General features: G+C 39.6%; 1 protein-coding gene across 1 annotated transcript in view; it reads left to right on the top strand.

Moving 5' to 3' along the window:
* The first annotated feature begins 660 nt into the window (after nucleotides 1-660).
* LOC134653373 (kinesin light chain) overlaps nucleotides 661-20,985 on the top strand; it is a 65,473-nt gene continuing 45,148 nt past the window's right edge. Inside the window, exon 1 of the mRNA XM_063508709.1 lies at nucleotides 661-802. Coding sequence (XP_063364779.1) covers nucleotides 774-802 — 29 coding nt within the window. The 5' untranslated portion in view covers nucleotides 661-773. The remainder of the gene's footprint in view (nucleotides 803-20,985) is intronic.

Consider the following 20,985-nt stretch of genomic DNA (forward strand, 5'->3'; position numbering starts at 1 on the left):
TGCATAATGGTATAATTCTAAGCGGTAATGTATTTTCTTGATTTGACTTTGTTTTTGAATCAAAATTGCCTATGTTCCCCTCAAATCTATGATTAAACTTATATCCTAAAATAGAAAACTCATTTATAAATACACGGGTCTCGTTATTTTCGACAAAGCTTGTAGATTTTCTTCATCATTAAGCTGTAAACTACTAACTCTGAAACCGTTCGGAAAGTTCCCAATCGCGTAGGCACTTAGAAATTACTGTGATCTTAACGACTACCTATCAAAAATAATGACAAAACACGCAATTATGCAATTGTGACTACAATAACAAAATTCCAATCATGCAGCTAACTAGTAACATTGCCAAGAGAAGATAAATTGAAAACATGTAAAATAACGTTAATTTCTACAAAATCTTCAACGGCGTTGCCGTGCCCCAGAACTCTTACGTCATTCTTTAGAACGTAGCATATAAATGAGTTACACAATTTTCACATACTCGGAATCATAACAAGTTATGCGTTGTCCTCCAAGGCCGTTTCGTGACCGGTGCCTATTAACCTGGCTAACTATAACTAAGGTATTTTCTTCCTCGTGCTCTAATGGCAACAAAATACCTTCGTTATTGTTAATGTCTGGTGACATTTTTTTTACAATACCATTTCTTTTCAGTGTTTAGACGGGAATATTTTGATACGTTTGTTATTGTTTGATGTGATTGTGATACCAATACTCGTGTAGTGATGGGTGTGTAGTGGAATGGATATTTGTTGAAGCGGTTGATAATGTCGAAGACTCTCAACGCATATAGAATGTAAGTATGAATATGAATTACTGAAGCATTTACATGTTTTCTTCCTCATTAGCTACTATGTGCGACAAGACAATGCTTGCATCAGGTCAACTTAGTGTGGGAAACGCAATAATTTTATATTGTATTAACATATTCTGAAACCTTTTATGTCACGTGCATACATTAACAGAATCATGATAGCAGCATTCGGAGCGGTAATGTATTTTCTGGATTTGACTTCGTTAAATTGCCTATGTTCCCATTGCTCCCCTCAAATCTATAACTAAATTTATATCATAAAATTAAATACTCATTTAGAAATACACCGGTCTCGTTATTTTCGTCAAGGCTTTTAGATTTTCTCCATCATTAAACTTTACTAACTCTGAGACCGTTCGGAAAATTCCAGGCTATTTTAAGGTTCGCGTTTGCCCAATTTGGCGGAAACATTTTCTGCCTAAATGATCACACGACGGGGACACATTTATTCGAAGAAAGCAAGCATATACCTAGATACCGGGTCCTTATGACCATAACGCTGGATTTCGAGGATAAAAATTATACTTATATGAACTGGGTCACTCCGAATTGGTTTAAAAATATTTTAGAAAGAAGGAAGGAAGAATATATGGTAGAAAAAGAAATGGATCCTCAAATGTACAGCGGCCATGACCGCAAGTATTATAACGGATTACGCTATTGCATGACGCAATGCTAAAAAAGGCTTCTGTGTAGCCAACTTTTACATCTGTTTAAAACGTAGCGAGTTAAAGCTAGATACTGCTGAAATAACAACCTTACTAGCTTACTGCCTGCCTTTAAGTGCCTCGTTTAAAGTGCAAACATTGTTGGAACAATTTTGGGCTAAGCCCTGTTTCGTGCCAGCAACCACGAATGACGTTTAACTCCAGCGAATGCTCTTTGAAGTTTAATCTTAAGGTGACGGTAGAGGTGGGTAAATTTTCAGATTCTGTCAATTTACCCCATTTCACACACAAGCGCACTTCACGCACACTACCTCACTTTACTGGGACAGGTCACTGACCCATCAAGTTTTTTTTTAAGATAGCGTTTTGAGTTTAGTGGCCTCCTTTTAGGAAAAGCGTTCCATTGAAAGAAGAAAGAGAAACAATACATTTAATCTTGCTTTCCTTGTCTGTTCATGTCACACGTGACGTATTTAAATTCTAATAATTCATTTGGTTGTTGACAATTTTCTACATTATGGCTTTGTCGAGATACGCGTTTTCTAAAGTTAAACCGAATAAAACCAGATGTCATTAAGTCAGATGTAAAATTTTATTTACTACTCTATACGACTTTTCATAAGGCTCAAAATCAATTAAATGAGAATTTAAATAAATAAAGTTCCGGCAGGGTGCAAAATTTAATTAAGGCGGACAAAATAAAATTTGAAAATATATGGAAACAGTGTTGGCTAATGTACCCCTAATATCTTTACCGATTTACTTTTATGTGGTATATTCGCCTTTTGTTTCACTATTAAATTAATACAATTAAAATAAAAAATATTATACCGGTATTCCACCGGTATTATTTCAGTGCTGAAGCGATTATCTTCGATCGTAGCCTTGATAATGTAGGTGTTGATAGTTACTTACGGCGGTAGGAGCGGCAATGAACCCCGTGCAGAGTAGAACGTGAGGTGCGTTGGGATAAGTGCATATATCTACTTATAATTCTTTGGCTGGTTGGTAACCCTCTATATTTTATTTTTTGTTTTACTGTTATTAGGTTACGGGAGTTTTAGGGAGTGAAAAAAAAATGATTTTCGTTTTATGCGCTCGCGTGATTGCCGATGGATTATAATTAGACAAAAGAACTTGTTTTCCACGCATCGAATGTAGATCCCTATGACACTTCCTCCAAGTCTTCTCCAATAATGTTTATACCGTATTTTAATTACCTACCTTAAATGTTACATTTCTAAATATTTTTTTTGTGCTATACATACTTCAAAAAAATCGCTGGAGGCCTAGCGGTAAGAGCGTGCGAATTGCAATTCCGGCTCATACCAATGAGTTTTTCGGAACTTATGTACGAAATATCATTTGATATTTACCAGTCGCTTTTCGGTGAAGGAAAACATCGTGAGAAAACCGGACTAATCCCAATAAGAGCCTAGTTTACCCCCTATGGGTTGGAAGGTCAGATGGCAGTCGCTTTCATAAAAATTAGTGCCCACGCCAATTTATGGGATTAATTGCCAAGCGGACCCCAGGCTCCCATGAGCCGTGTCAAAATGCCGGGACAACGCGAGGAAGATGATGATGATGTGACACATACTTCCAAAAAAATCTACAAATATTTTACGTGACAACTGCTTATAAGTAAATATTATGTAGGTACACGTATAAAGTAGAAAATATCTTATAGGTACATAATATAAAAACCGATCATGTACGAGTAGGATTCACTATGGGTTCCACAGTTACACATTTTTATTGCATATTTTTTGTTTAAGACCAACTCACCTATTATAGGACATAGGTCTTCCATTAATCTTTTGGCGTTGAACTATTTTTTGTATATGTATTTATGTAATACAATTCTGAGTTAGGTTATGGTACATTTTTGCTCACCTACTTATAGTTATGTCTTATATCTGATATGTCACATGATACCAAAAATCGCCGCAAAGTTAAAAGTTCATTTATTTACGTTACTCATCTTCGGATCACCGACTTACTACTTCCTTACTTGACATATGTGTACTAAATTTCAATTGAACTAGTCCAGTAGTTACGGTGAAAATTGGCTTTAACAAAATGGCAGACACACGAGTGATCTTATAAGGGAGATTATTTTCCTTGAGTGAATGGTATGCATTTACCCCAATGCACCTCACGTTCCACGCGGCGCGGCGTAATCTGGCCCCTATTTCACCACGGTGACAGGTACGACAAAAACATCACTGTTATTGACGCCATAGGCATCCATGGACTACAGTTACCGCTAACACTGATTTAAACTTTCACGATTTTTACACATTATTAAATTGTACAACGGAACCGCAAAACGTTCAAGCGGATAAACAAGACCAAGTGCGGGTAGTTCGAAAAACTCGCGCGGTTAGAAGATGCTGATGTCAACTTAAGCCAGTCTTCTCCGAGACCACGGGGACAACGCCGTCCTCGAAACGTCGGAGGTAAATCTTAAAACTTAGATACGCGATTAAGTCCCGTTGTACAATTTAATAATACAGTTACCGCTTACCATCGGGCGGGCCGTATTCGTGTTTGCCACCGTCATTGTACCTATTATTAAAAAAAACTTTATTATATCGGATAAAACAGACATTTCTCTCGCGAAAAAATCTTGTGACAATTGTCACAAGATTTTTCAAAGAATTTTCGGTAAGTCTTGACAGGAAATGAGTTCTGTGTCGCAATTTCGATAGTTGCCGTGTTTCTTGTGACAATTGTCATTAGCTTCGCAAAATAAGATTTTTTTAGTGGCAATATAATGGAGTTTATTTATTTATTAAAATGTTGGTGGCAAACAAGCACATCGCCCGTCCGATGGTAAGCGGTTACCGTAGCCTATGGAGGCCTGTGACGTCAGCAACAGTGATGTCGACAACTGTCGCACCTGTCACCGTGGTCGTGGTGAAATAGGGGCCAGTAAGCAGTGGCGGATTTGCAGTCTTTGCCGCCCTAGGCTCAGACCCTGTAGCCGCCCCTTCAGCATCAGCACCCATCATATTGACTACATTTAGGTCAGGCAACGAAAAGGTATGGAGGGAAATGCTTGGGACACATTTTTAACTTAGTACCTTTTTTTGGACTCGTTAGGAGGTGAAAATATCAAAAGTCCCCGGCCGTAGCCCTTGAGCGGGGGTAGGGGGGTTTGATTTGAAGGTTCCATTTTTCGGTTTTTCGCTTATAATATCTTAGAAACTATGCGTCGTTGTGACATGATCATTATACAAAATGAAAGCTGATTAAATTTGCTACAAGTTTTATACAGTCGAGTTTTTCGATAGGTATCTTGTTTAGTTTTTGAGATATCCGCTCTTGAATGTCTATAATTTTGCATTAAATTTCCATCAATAATATTCACGGTGCTCACGAGGAAAGGAACCCGAAAGATTTTAACAGTGTAGCAGATCTGCGAAATCGACTCCACACTCGCGTTCGCGGCTTCGTGCCGCGATTCACGCACGAATGTGGAGGGCCCTATTTGTATTTGTGCCCCCCTCCAGACTATTGTGCGTGAATCGCGGCGCTACTTCGCCGAGCGAACATATCGCGACGTTGACGTATGACTCCACACTCTCAAACTTCTCGGTGATTTCGCAGTTTAGTTCGGGCCAAGATGGCTGAAAAGCATCAGCTGATCGAGTTTAACTGTCATTTATCTAAGGCATCATGCTTGCTGTAGCTATTTTTCCATTTTGTTTTGTTGTAAAACCGTAAAATATAGCCGCTATATATAATAGAATTAATATTTATCATGCAACTGATGAGCCAAAATAGTGTGTATTGTGGAGTCTTGCAAGTTCGCGCTTCGCGCCTCCTTTGACGCTGGCCGAAAAACCGACAAAAAACGGGAAACAAGGCGCGAAGGCGTGAACAATCTGTGAAATCGACGCCACACTCGCGTTCGCGGCTTCGCGCCGCGATTCGCGCACAACTGTGGAGGGCCCTCAAGATATCGAAAAACTGTACTAAATAAAACTTGTAGCAAATTTAATCAGCTTTCATTTTGTACAATGATCAGTCGTTACAACGCATAGTTTCCGAGATATAAGCGAAAAACCGAAAAATAGGACCTCCAAACCTCCCTCTTCCCCCGGCTACGGCCGGGGACTTTTGATATGTTCACCTCCTAACCAGTTCAAATAAAGTTACGAAGTCAAAAATTGTATTCCAAGCATTTCCCTCTATACCTTTTTTTGAGAATTCGTTGCCTGGCCTAATTTTAAGTTATTTCTTGTTATCATCAGCGATTTTTTTGTCACAATTTGCCGCCCCTAATATCTCGCCGCCCTAGGCTCGAGCCTACTGTGCCTTATGGGAAATCCGCCACTGCCAGTAAGTACCTAATAATCGCAGTGGTCTTAAGTGTCACAGACCCTACTGGCGCTTAAGTCCTTTATGACAATTTCTGCCTATTTTAAATTGTTCAAAAAAAAAGAAACCGAATAATTATATCGGACTACCGAATTTTCACGAGAATCAGTTGAGAAATGTGATATGCAAAGGAGAAGAATTCGGACATACGAAAGCATTTTTGCCCAAGTAGAAACGGAGACCTTCGCCAACGCTCGGTCAATGATGGTTTAGGTACAGCTAGCTGCAGAGAAAAGGTACCACCCCTGCATACAATATCTATCTGGTCGTACCTTTTCTCTGCAGCTGACTGTACACCTATAAAAATGGTTGTCCCTGCTGTAATTTTATACCGGTACCGTACTTTGTATTTCAACCGGTATAGTTTTACCTTCAAAACGAACCGGTATTGATAAATAATAACGGTACCATACCGCTTATACCGTAAAGAAAGCATGATGCAGTCTCTGCTTTGCACAATTATTGTGTGGACAAAATTCTTATAATCACCGAAACATATGTATGTACCTACGCACATAATGTCATTGAAATAAAACATTGTTATTTTATAGTAAATTTATATAATACTCGATATATACACATAACAATAACCAGACCGCAGCGGTATTAGCCTGTAAGCTTCATCTCTTGTCTCCAAATCCGCAAAAACTAGTTAGTACTAAATGCTGGTCTTGCTGATATTTTATTCTTGTAGATTATGGCTTGTTTCTTGATTATTGAGAACAGCACGTAATCGCACACATATAGACGGAACGAACGGCAACAAAGTAGGTGTAGACACTAAGACTTTCAGGTATTAAACGAATTACGCTTCGTATTAATAGTTAAGTAATATTTAAATGAATATATAATATTCTCTAACGTAAATACAAGATTACAATTGACATCAAATGTCATTGACGTACAGAAGTCATATACTTTTTTTTAATGACGCAAAATTGATACCAGCATAATGAAAATCAATCCCAATCAGTAAAACGAGTCTTTAAACTTTTTTCATTTTAAGCGGGTTTTGAAGGAACAAGTTACTTAAATTCAATTGTAATCGTATTGTTTTAGGATAGTTTACTGCTGTTTTCGATCGTTACGACCTGTAAATAACAACAAATCAAATTTTAAATAAATTTATTTACCCTATTTTTTGAAATACAATTTATCTACTGGTATACATTTTCGTATGCGTATATGATGAAATGTCTAAATAATGTCAAAAACGAGCTACGACGACGTATACGTCTGCTTCGATCCAAGGCCAGCGGCCATCTGACTCGAAGAAGAATTTTGAGTGATGTCGTCAATGTATGGAAATTGTACGAAAGTTTACATTTGGGATTGAATTTCTGTGTTGTATTTGTGAGTAAAAATATAAGTAGATAATAATTTGATAGTTTAGTTATCTAGCTTTCAAAATCACACAACAACTCAATTACTGTTAAAGGCAAAACTGTAATGCGTGTTGCTCAAACGGAACTCCATATTTTGATTTTTGGATACTTTTAGTGTCGATTTGTAGAGAATTACAGCAAATAAAAAATATTATGCCGTGAAGAGCCGGTACACGGCTTCTTCGTGAACAAATTTACGTATAATTTAATGCAGTTATTAAACATATCTTGAACAAATTGATTGCACAAAGTGAGCTCTAAATCGAAAACGTCATATACCGTCCCCTTAAAAGTCAATTTTAGTAAAATAGGGTGAACAAGTTATTACGAGTATCTCGGTGAAATTTAATTTTCAGTCTGAACTTTTTTTTCTGAAAGTTTTTTGCGTTTTTGTTTCCGCCGTTTTTATTACATTTGTAGAGAATGAGACCATCTCTTTTTAGCTGAGTAGTGAGTACGTAGGTATCGACATCGCCAGGAGAGGAAGCTGATGTTTTAAGAATAAAGAGTGTATGTAGATTAATTTAGACACTTGGCACGTTTATAGCCACTTCTGCTGCTGACTGATAAAACCAAAAATACTTACTAAAATAAAATTCACTTACATTATGAGCATAATGCTTTCACAGCTACTCCATATTTATCGTGTACTTTCACCGCCTCCCTAGTCCTACGTTATGATTATGGTTCATAATGACTCATGGAATGTCTCATCATTAGTCTAAAATGTCGGTGATGGGATGAAATGGACTGAGATCTTATCGTAATTTTTTTAAATGAGTGCGATACTTCAATTTTGAAATGTTTTTGGGGCGCACTGAAATGAGATGAAACAAAGATTATTGGAATAGAATAGAATATAATTTATTCGTAAGCACAAACAATACATAATATAAAAGAAAACACAAAATAAGAATAAAGCGCCACGAAATGGCCTCATCTCAGCATGTTCCTCATTCATTATTCAATCAGTTATTTATTTATTATATCAACTTCAAAACGTTAATATGTACTCGAACAGAAAAAGTGTACAATTTTATACGGCAGGGTGTAGGGTTATCACTTAGTTTTATCTATTTTGTTCAGCTGCTGAAAGTCATACTAGCAGATTTTTGTCCTTCTTCTTTTCGTGTCGAGGTTCCTTTTTTTATACAATGGATGCCCAGTAGGCAGCGGTGTTGACAGCCCTGGCTGTCGCGTCCCTCAGATCCAGCTCCGAGCAGTGATGCGGGCAAGCGGGGCACGCCAGTAGATGTGCCATGGTTTGCGTTGCTGTGTCACAGATACACTGAGTCGAGGGGCTACGGAGCAGTCCCCATTTGGCCATGTTTTGCCTACAGCGACCAACTTGGGACCTGAGCCTGTTTAAGGACTTCCAAATTGGCCAAGGTTCTTTATGGCCAGGCGGTAGTTGCTCCAAAGCCTCCACGTACACGTCCGGTGGAGGGCACCGGGTCTGCCACAGCAAGCGGCGCACATCGGGCGGCTCACCCTGCAGGGGGCTGGTGCTCCGCATGAAACTCCTGCGACTTTTAAGACGAGCCGGTGGTGGGATATGACCATGCAAGGGGTGCCGCTGGTCGTTCTCCTGTTTGTGCTTTTCGACAGCGCAGGCTACCTCCCGGCGGATATCAGGGGGAGCCACTCCAGCGGATAAAGCTTGTTGAGCGGGGTCGGCTTGAGGCAGCCTGAGACGGTGCGGCAGGTGTCGTTGAGCGCGGCGGTTACGAGGCTGGCGTGTGGGGACCGATGCCAGACTGGGCAGGCAAACTCTCCAGCAGAAAAGCACAAAGCTAGTCCGGTGGTACGCAAGGTGTGCGCGGTTGCGCCCCAGCTTGTTGAAGTTAGCCTACACAGTAGGTTGTTCCGCGCACTAACTTTCATGCGTGTCGTGTGTTAGAACAGTGCGCCCTGTAGGTTAGCGCTCTATCTAGAGTTATTCCTAGGTATCGTGGGTGGGGGCAATGTTCAAGTGCTGCACCATCCCACTCTACGCGAAGGGGTCTGTTTGCGTGATGGTTTCGCAAGTGAAACGCACATGTCTGAGTTTTGCTTGGGTTTGGTCGGAGGCAGTTAGCCCTATAGTAACTTCCGAGTTGCTCCAATGCCCCAGACAGAGTCCCTTCTACGTCTTCGAAAGAGCGACACTGAGCTGCGAGGGCTAGATCGTCTGCGTAGATGAAACGTTGAGTCCCCGGTGGGCTTGGCTGGTCGTTCGTGTATAGGTTGAAAAGGGTTGGCGCCAACACGCTGCCTTGGGGGAGACCATTCTTTTGGCGTCGCCATCGGCTCTTCCCCGTATGGAGCTGGACTTGAAAACAGCGGTTCCGTAGCAGTTCACCAAGTACACGAACGAAGCCTCCATCTCGAGTGACGTTGGCAACTTTTGACAGCAAGATCTTGATGTTCACAGTGTCGTAGGCTGCAGATAGATCGACGAAAGCCACACCAGTGACCATGCCAAGCTCAAAGCCGTCCTCAATGTGCGGCGTCAGTTTTAGGGTCTGACTCGTACACGACTTGCCGGGGCGGAATCCTGCTTGTTCGTTGATAAGAAGATGATCCACTGCTTGTGTCAGCCGGTTGAGGAGAAGACGCTCAAACAGCTTGTAAGTGTGGCACAGTAAGGAGATCGGGCGGTAGCTTTTAGCATCATCGGGAGGCTTCCCGGGTTTCAGCAGCGCTACTACTTTTGATTTGCGCCACACTTTAGGTATGCTGAGCGACACCAGACAATCGTTGAAGAGAGCCAGAAGCCAGGAGGTCGCCACAGGTCCGAAGTTCTTAATTTGTTCCACTGTGAGGTCGTCCATGCCAGACGCCTTTCCACTTTTCAGGGTTTTTATGGCAGTTTGGAGTTCATATACAGTAAATGGTCTGCTCAGGCTATGGTTGGTGTTATCCTGAAGAGCCGCGGTGGAAGGGGGCCTAGGTATGCGGTGAGGCGGCTTACCATTCAGCAGGAGTTGACTTGCAATCTGGTTGGCCGTGATCAAGCCCGGGCGCGTGGCCGCGGGTGCTTCGCCAGTGAGCTTGTGGAGAGTGGACCAGGCTTTTTTGCTGTTGTGTGTCAGGTTGATATTGGAAACGCTCTCTGCCCACTTTTCTCTGCGAGACTTGGCCAGCTCATCCATTAGCTCTGTGCCCGTTTGTATAGTTTCAGCAGAGAAGGGGTCGTTCCTGAACTGGACTTCGTAGGACTGCAGTAGTTTTGACGACGTTGGGTTGAGACCCGGGATGTAGTTTGACCGGCAACCTCTGGGTATCGACTGGCGCGATACGGACTGGACAATCCCAATAAACTCATCGTAGTTGGAGGCGACGGGTTGTAGTTGCAAGGAGCGCAGCTTTCCGTCTATATCCGCAGAGTATTTTCTCCATTCGGCTTTTGCGAAGTTAAAACGCCGTCGGAATGGGACTTTGATGGGCTTCACGACCGCCTGAATCCGGCACATTATAGGCCGGTGTTGCGTCCTGGGGATTGGGGCGCAGACGACCTTAGAGCACTGCGAGCTGATATTTTCGCTGACGAAGATTAGATCAGGATTGTAGCTGCGTCGCCAACGCCCGCTGTTAAAAGACCCCGGCAGTTTGGGATTGTGCAGAAGAGCCAGATCGTTCGCCTCAGCCCATGCCTCAACCGCCTCACCGTCACAGTTTGTTTCACGGTAGCCCCAAACAGTGTGATGGCTGTTGAAGTCACCGACGACTAGTTTGGTTCGGCCATTTGTCGTGTCGCCGGGGACCCAGGGCTGGAATGGTTGTGTGGGCGGTTTGTAAACGGATGTGATTGTACATGATCCAATGTCCACCGTAATAACTTCCATTGTGTTTTGGCCTACAGAAGAAGATGTTACCATTAAATCTGGTTTGACAAAGATGGCGCTGCCGTGCTTTGGGTGTGGTACTTCTGCTACCAAAGTCATTCCGGGTATCTGCGGCCTGATTTGGCCTATGTCTCGATGGGTTTCCTGGACGCATAAGATATGGCATTGCGTCTCGCGGCACAGTTCCGAGAGGAGTAGGGCCTTGTCTTGAGAGAAGCCCTCTATATTAATAGAGATGACTGTCAGGGCTGGCTCTGAAAAGTGCCGTTGATCGTATGTATCTCGTTGATCGCATGTATAACTTGGTGGAACCATCGTGGTGAAAGGATTAGCCGCTCGGTAAATGAATACCGAACGTTGCCCGGGGTACGCCAGAGGGGCTACCGCGAAAACCGAATTTCGCATATTGCGGGCATTTTTCTCTGTCACTCTAATTACGCCTTCATTGGAGTAAAAGAGAAAGATCCCCGCAATTTGCGAAATTCGGTTTTCGCGGTAGCCCCTCAGACACTGTGTACAATCGTAGTGGCTTCGAGTGCGTCTTGCGGGGAGGCTCCTTTCATGTACCCCATGCATTTTTGTCCTGAATTTACAGTTCTCTAAACAATACCCGTGGAAGCCAGATTTCTCCTCCCTTTATAACCTATTAGTACCTCCTTCTAAATGTCTCTTACACCTGATATCGACAGGTTTAAAATTACGCTGGTATATTCCAATAAGCCTTCAACCACATCTCCCAAGACAGTCCCGTCAAATCGATGTTCACTTGAAGCGTAATAATGAAATGCTTGCTTCAAGGTTGAGTTTCCTAACAAGTCTGAGCCGACAATTTCCCGGGAAGGTTCAAGGATGCCAGACCTTTTACCAAGGACACTGGAGGAGAGGAAATGTCGTTTTGTTATAAATACGGCGAGGTAATGGAGAGTTTTCACATTATTTTGTGTTTGAGTATTTGCTGTCAGTGACAAGTAATTATGTGCAAAACACGTGCATGAATTTACGAACGCTAAATCTTTGCTTCGCATATTGAGGGGGAGTGAACGTTAAATGGTAATTTTTTTAGCAGAACGGCAAATACCTATAATATGAATAATAAGGAGGATATGATCACGTGTTTGATCAATTCTAATTATATCTTTTTTTCGTGAAGATTTATTTGTCTAATATCTCTCTAAAACAGTGGCCTTTAAATTAATAGCGTTTAATTTTAAGGTGGCAAGGTACCTGTTTAATATTCATCTTATTCTTTTCTGTTTCCATTTTGCTAAAAACGTCGTACTATCCATCTCATCAAATAATTTTATATTATCTATATATCCAATTTCCTTTTGTCAGTTATTTGCTCGGGAAATCGTTGCTTTTCCAGAATTCCAGATCTTTAACAGTCGTTAAGGATTCAAGAAAAAACCCCAACAAAATAAACGAAATCCTCTAAAATTGCTTTACAAATTGGTCGTCCCTTACCGCCAACCATTTCCAAATCCTGAAAGGCATAAACCAGCCGATATCCCGGTTGAGTAATGTTTAATGCTAGCCTGGCGTTGTCTAGACAGATCGATTCTCTGTCCACGGTTTAATTACGTTAGCTGTATCCTTTTACGATGAGCCCAGCGAAGGGTCATTTGCTTGAATTGCCTGCTCATTCGCGACTCATTGGTTTTGAGAAATTGTTAGTTATTGATACGATGATGCTTTACTTTAATCATTATTCATTACTAGTCATAGACTATCGTTACGATTATCTTTATCGTCATGAGCATGGGTCATATTATATGGACTAGATAATACATAACAACATTTTCCTGCCTAAAGAACAACAGATGGACTTCGTAACTTCGTATTCTACTTTTGCATAAACTTTTTACTAGAAACTCCACTGCCAAAACATATCTTCAAAATTTCGATCGCGTTTGCAATGCCGCAGATTCAATAACGTGTATTCTGTACACCTTTCTCTAACGCTGTTTCGCTGGCTCGTGTCCAAACGCGTCCCCTTATTCATAAAACCCACAAAAAACCGCGCCAGTAAACTCCTCTCTCCCCTAACCCTTGTTTTTCACGAGTTTCAATTTGTTATGTCTGGCTTTACCGGTAACATTTTGTTAATTGAAGTCTTGTGTTACAATTTACCTTCTCTCATTACACCGGTATTACCGTTAGGTGCAATAAACTACATTATACTTTTGAATGTACATTTTGCAGCTCATATTGCAGTCCGTGCAAAGTTTATAAATTCAGTTCCAAAATGCAGTTTTCGACTTTAGCTAACTTCTGTAAAAGGCAGTAAATTATCCTGATAAACAAGTGTGTTTTAGCGAAAACTCTGAAACGTGGAAGAGGGTTGTCGCCCCTCGTTGCCATGGCGACGGGTATTTTATGCGCTCTACGTCGCGCCCCCGAGGGGAGGTTTCGGCAAGGCTCGTCCTAAGGCTGTTTGGGTGACTTCAGGGTTATGATAGCCGTGTTGACTTGATCTTTTATCGATACCAGGTCTCATGTTTGTAGCTTTGTATATCCCTTGGCGTTGATTACATTTCGCCATGTTGTTTTTATAAGAATATGTGTTTGTGTTCTAAGCAACGTCATTTATGCTTGTTTTACATTCCTGTGCAGTTGTATTCACCTGGTTTTACTTAGCCCATTTTTGCTAGTTCAGTCCCGAGAACGAAAATGGAGACTATGAAAGCGTGCATGACGTGTTTTATTTTGAGCATAAAAACCAAACATTTATAGGCACTCCTACTTTTAACGCCAAACCGTGATAAGCAAAAGCAAATATGTAGAGCTTTCATCAATGAAAACAATTGAATTATTAAGCGGTTGTTGATAGATTTTCAACTAGCCCTATGCGTGCTCATGGCTGAAATAAAAATAGAGTTCTATACGCTAAGTGGCAGACTATTGACCCGACATTTAAATATTTTCTATAGTCGCGTGCCGCCGGCTCGGAAGCGACTAAAATTACTCTTTTGTCACGGTTTTCTCTAAGTGAAATAAGTTCAATATGGTGACTTCACTAACAATATTTTCTTGCTTCTGGGTTTATCGATTTTGCTTTGTTTTCGATCCCTTCTGCTATATGGCCAATTATGTGATAAATATATGTATTATGTTCTATTCCTATTTGAAACGAATTAGTGGCTTTAGCACATTGCTATAGACATTGAAGACACAGAGGAAGCCGGTGGTCCTGGGTTCGAATCCCGGTAAGGGCATTTGTGTGATTAGCACAGATATTCTTCTGAGTCATGCATGGATATTTCCTATGTACCAATTTATTCAAAGTATTTGTATATTACCTATACATATCGTTGTCTGAGTACCCATTGGACTTAGTCTATTTGTGTAAAGATGTCCTATAATATTTGATTTGTTTATCTATGATCGCTTGCAGAAATGTCAATATATCCGTCCTGACTTACAATTCGTTTCCTTGTCTTCATTGATAGATTGTATCTTTCATCTATAGTCTATACCTTCAAGTTGTGATGTTTAAAACTTTAAACCAGTATCTGTCCACCTGTCAATGTATTTGCTTGTTTTTACACAGCACACAGCAGGTGTTAACTTAATCTTCCGTACGCTTCGCTTCATTCTCAAATGTCACTAGACAGGTGGTTATTTCTATACTCGTTTACTGAAAATATTCTTATATTGCTAATGCTAATACTGGTATTTCAAGGTTATTAAGACTATTAGGGCTTGAGTTTCTGTTTATGGCGATGGTGAAGATGGATATGGAATGAGAATAAGTTCTTTGGTCAAAACAAGTTTTTAATGCAACGCATCTGTCTGTGTGGTATACTAATTATCGGTCTGCGATTAATATCATCTCATGTTGAAAGCTGCTGATTTTCTTGTTGATTCTTTATAAAACTAGTTGGAAAAAGAGCGGCATTCCTTCACATATTTCATACTATAGAATTTACTTTGTGAAAATTATCAAATAACAAGGCATACCTAAGCTCAAGTCGCCGACAAAGACGGAATTTTTAATTTACGTTGGCCCGAAGTTTTGCAAGTACAAGATTTCATTTTGCCTCCAGCCAGACATGCTGAATTAAATATCAGGCGCTCAGAATATGAAAATAAATATTTCTTTTCATATGTAAAATGTACAATTCATTTGCTTTAAATCGGTGATTCTTTAAAATACAAAATGTATGACGCGCATTGGAGGAAAAGGTTTACATGAAAAGCCGCCATTTCATGATCAGACTAGCGACTACCAGCCATATCGTTCAAACGGGGTCCCGTTGTTTCCCATAAAGTATTAAGTCATAATGTATTGTTTGTCATATTATCATTAGTCATAAAACTGAACATTTCAGGATTTTCGTTAGGTTATCCTATAGATAGGTTAGGTTAGGTTTGTTTTATGGTAATCCTGAAAATTGTCGCGTTTCTGAACCAAATGAATTATGACTAACGAAAATGCGGGCAAACAATACATTATGGCTTAAAACTATTTGGGAAACAATAGAGACTCCGTTCAAACGTTTGACGATTTGCTTGGCGACATATAGGCATATCGACTAAGTAGGGTGTGATATTCCTAGGCAGATCATGAAACGCCGCCATTTCATGAACTAAGATTAACCCAGGCATATCACGAATGTGTAACGCAAAATTCCCGCGCAACGCCACTGGCTTCATTCTCTTGAAATATCCTCTTTCTCGTAATGCTTCCTTTTTAACGTGCACCGCACTATACGGAATTAGATTAATACATTATTCAAATTCCTTTAATTATTTCGCATATTACCAGTTAAATGACTCTCTGTGAACCCTATGTACAACATATTAAGGCATACCGTTGATCAGTTGCTAGCTTGCTACACCCTATTTGAAGTGCAAGCAGTTCGGTCGGTCGCCAAACTATTTAGGTAACTGTTTACTTTTTTATTTGTAATATAATGCGAACAACCTTGCCATATTCAGTGTAACCGTTACCGCACGCGCGAAAATTATAAATATACAAGCCATTAGAATACTGATAATATCGACAGACACAGCGGCAGGAAGCACTATTGACCCCAATATTTGTGCGTAATACAAAAACTGTTTGAATATTTATCACCTCTAAATATGAGCACGTACGTTTTAGCATTTGCTATTCGTTCTGAATTTAAAGTACCAGGGTATCAGAGTGATTGAGAGATAGTGATTAGCGCGAGATATTTCCATTCAATGGATGATTCCGGAAAATATCTTGAAGACAAGAAACGAACTGATGTGTTTATCACAAAATTATTGAATGTCGTTTCTGTTTGTTCCAAAGTTGTATCAGTTTTAATCAATTTAATTACGGATACTGTAGGGTAGAACTCATCGAGAGACGATGAACGTGTCATTTAGTCCCGTTCTCACGGGGCGTTTCCTAAAGCTTTCGTAACATCCATTTCCACCTATTTAGTGGAGTGATGAAACCGGGCGCGGCTCTTCCTGTGCTATTATGCCTTCCTGGTGGTATCTTTGTACTATCATGATCGATCGTTCCAGTTTATCCTTATTAAACTATAATTTATTGAACTTATAATCGTTTTACCGTTTATTTAACTTGCAATGTTCGTATGTTAGTACTACCTAGGCCCACCAATAGATGCAACACGAATATAATTGGTGGCATAACTTATATCAATTGCTTTCCGAGCACGGTCTTGAACGAACTCCTTGGTAACGAGTGAGAATTCTAGCGTGCTCATAAGTTAGCGCTAATTGCACCATCCTACTACCCCGGGGTTAGTGGTTAAACCGTTAACCTACTGTCAAACTGTATTGGTAACCATGGTATTTCCAGGTTTATCCGGTTAACCCCGGGTTAGTGGAATGGTCCTTAGTTACTATGACTTTGTAAAACGTCGCTGTGTGTCACGATTTTTCAGATTACAATATTATTTTTCACGGTAATTTCAACTGTAACTCCAATTGACCAATCACAACTTCTTTCGCTTTATGTAACACAAATGTATGCAACTATGCATGTTATCACGGAGGTTCGCCAATATCAATATCTACACGAATATGAGTATGTAGAATTGAATGAATGGTTATGTAAGACTGTTTTTTTTTACTACTAGAACCGTTAATTTACGTAGTCTGTATGGAGATCCAAATATTACATTCAGCTATTTTTGTAGACGGCTATACTCATGAGCGCATGAGTCATAGTTCTGACATATAACTATAGTGTAAGAGAGTTCTAAAAACTAAAAATACCTTACATTCAATTTTAAAAGTGATTGGTTCAAGTTTATAGTAAAACTAATGTTTATTCGAGACACAAAAACACATACAACACTTACTTACTCTTACTTGTCAAACATAATTTAACAGTCAACAACTTTCTCTATTAGATATATATCAAACTTAATCAAACCCAAGGTTATCTTGCTTAAATCAATTTGGAAACATATTTGATACCTATTCCGTTCTCCGAAACAATATTAAGATCATCTATGATCGTATCAGTGGATTGTCGCTAGTCCGACTTGAGATTTTAAGAACGACTGTTTTTTGTTGTATACTGTTAATAATTAAATTAGCTTTATTAAATATGACGCTACGACTTTCATGACGTTTGTTTCATGTCTCACTCATACAATATTTCACACGGTATAAACTTCAAATTTAATGGACATATCAACTTTCTCTATGAAACTTACTTAATCATCAACGTCTTACTTTGAAATGTGACATACATTCGCCATCAGATATTATATCGGAGCGCCTAAGGTGCTCAAAAATATCTGAACACGCACTCTGGCGCCTTGGCAATAGAGGCGTGTTCCGTTATTTGTGAGCACCTTGGCCGCTCCGATATATCTGATGGCGACTGTACATTGGACATTGATTCCTACATTGAAGATCAGTGCATCAGCGAGTCATCAAGCTGTCATTGGTTACAATGGACTGGGTTAATGTTGATGGCGGGTGCTTTCGCAAATGCGTCTTTGCCTTTCTCTGTTCCGTTTTGTAATGTAAGGCGATGAAATCTTGAAGTTATTACTAATCTAGTGTAATTATAACATTTTATTTTTATTTTATGTGTCTGAAGCGTAAAAATGTTCTTACTTTATGGATGAAAAATATAAATAAATACTAATTACTCCGGTTCAAATCATGTCAAAGTCATAATACTGACTCTGGTACCTAGCAGAGATGGGCATCATTCGAATAAACTTTTATCGGAATAATCATTCGAATAAACAATAATTCACGACTTTTTTATTCGCGGATGATTTATTCGCGAATAATTCATCCGCGGATGATTCATTCTCGCATAATTCATCCGCGGATGAATCATTCGAACACTTTTCAAATGACGAATGATTTATTCGTTATTTAATTCGAATAAATCCACGAAGAATATTTAAGTTTTTTGGCTTATTCCATTCAAATAAACAACACGAATAATAGCACGTTTCATATGACTTGTTCTTTTACTGTATATTTGTTCAGAAGTTAAAGATTGTTAAGAGTTCAAAGCTAAGCCCAGGTAGTATAATAAAAAAAGGACTGGCGTGAACAATGAATTACTCACACACAAAGTTAGTAACTTTCTGGCCTGACCTAGAAAGAGATAGCTTTATAATAAAAGAGTGAGAACACCAAATTTTCTTAGCAGTTATTTGCTTCAGAGCGAATCTCACAACGCATTTATATTTACAGTTACTATTTAGGTAGTTGCATTGCACATTACAGTTGCCAATCTTTCTAAACCGTGAAAAGTTAATAAGGTATTCGAATAAACAAATTATTCGTGGCAATTCATTCGACGAATAAATTATTCGCGGATAAATTATTCGACGAATAATTTATTCAAATAAGAATAATCATCCGACATTTTTATTCGTCATTCGCGATAAATTTTGTTATTCTTATTCGTTATTCGTCATTCGAATAAATTTTGCCCATCTCTGGTACCTAGTGTGTGATTGTGATGTAGCCTAAATTGTAACAGCCTCCTATAGCCTAGTTGGCAGTGATAGTGATCCTGCCTACGAATAATGAGGTCCCGGGTTCAAATCCTGGTACGGGTATTTATTTGTGTATTTAACTATTTATGATTGTTTTCGAATATGAATAGTTTAGACTACAACACAACAAGCCTTATTGAGCTTACTGTGTAAGATTGTATTGACCCATATTATTTATTTATTTATACTTAATTTAATTTTTGTATCTATGCTATCACTATCACTGACTATAATTGATAGACAATAGATCTAACATCTTTATATTGCGACTAAATGGAGTAGCCATCTCCGTCGTTCTATTTAAAGCCGTTTTGCACCAATTACAGCGTTAATCTGAACATCTGCGCAGCACGTGCGCGAAGGTACTGCCTGTACTAACCTAATGCCACAAATCTACTCCGTGGCTTGTTGCGTTGTGTCACCGTCACCTTCGATTGCAATATTAAGGAAAGAGATGCAACACGTATATAATTGGTGGCATAACTTATATTAATTTCTTTCCGAGCACGGTCTTGAACGAACTCCTTGGTAACCAGTGAGAATTCTAGCGTGCTCATGAGTTAGATGACTCACTAACACGATTGAGTTTTTATTTCTTATACTATTCTACGAGGGGTGTTCAAAATATTCTCGGTATGAGAATGAAAACAAACAAGTACGAAAAGTTTGATATTTTTATTTTTCAATATACTCCCCCCCTATGTTCATACACTTAAAAGATCGATCAATTATTTTTTTATAATCCCTCGTAAAAATATTTTTTATCTTTCGTGTAAAAATGCTCCTCCACTGCCGCCTTCAATGCTTCATCGTCAGAAAATTTATTTCCACGCAGATCCTTTTTAAGATTGGGGAGCAAAAAGAAGTCGCTGAGGGCTAAGTCCGGACTATACGGTGGGTGAGTAACAGTTTTAAACCCACATTCAACAATAGCTGCCTTGGCAATATGAGCAGTATGGACGGGGGCGTTGTCATGCAGAAGCAGAATACCTTTGGTTAACTTTCCTCGCCTCTTTTCTTTAATTACATCCTTTAATTGACGTAGAATGTTAGCGTAGTACTGTCCTGTGATATTTACACCTTTTTCTTTATAATCGATTAGTAATACTCCTTCACAATCCCAAAATATCGTGGCCATGACCTTGCCAGCTGAAGGGATGACCTTGAACTTCTTGGGATGAGCTGAACCCTTAATGTGCCACTGCATGGACTCTTGTTTACTCTCTGGGTCATAATGATGAACCCAGGTTTCATCTCCAGTAACTATTCTTTGCAGCACCTCATCAGGATTTTCACCGCACAGGTCAATAAAATCGGAACAACAAGCTACACGCATGTCTTTTTGAAGCCGAGTCAGCATTCGCGGAACCCATCTTGCACTTACTTTTGACATATTAAGATGGTCATGTATAATATCATGTACGGTACCAATAGAGAGATTGGTTACTTGTGCTATAGATTTTACCTTCACTCGACCATCTTCCAATATAAGTTTTTCCACTTTATCAATATTTTCTTGTGAAGTAGCTACTACAGGCCGGCCAGGTCTAGGGTCATCTTCAATACTCTCCCTTCCGCGTTTAAACTCGCTTGACCACTTTTGAATGGTACATAAAGAAGGAGCAGACTCACGGTAAACACAATCCATTTCCTCTTTTATGGTTTTTTGATTTTTACCCTGTTTTGTCAAGAATTTTATCACGCATCGATGTTCTAATTTAGTTAACATTGTCAATTCGCACATGATGTTCATGTTTGTTCAGCAATTGCAGAAAAACAAAAGACCATCTCGGTTCGAATTATACTTTTTTTTAATGTCAATGAATAAACCTTAGCGGCCAGTAACGAAAGAAATTTTAGAAGAGGTCGTAAGATATCAATACCGAGAATATTTTGAACGCCCCTCGTACAGTCAGT

Source organism: Cydia amplana, chromosome 13, assembly GCF_948474715.1.
Source record: "Cydia amplana chromosome 13, ilCydAmpl1.1, whole genome shotgun sequence".
NCBI classification, from domain to species: Eukaryota; Metazoa; Arthropoda; class Insecta; order Lepidoptera; family Tortricidae; genus Cydia; species Cydia amplana.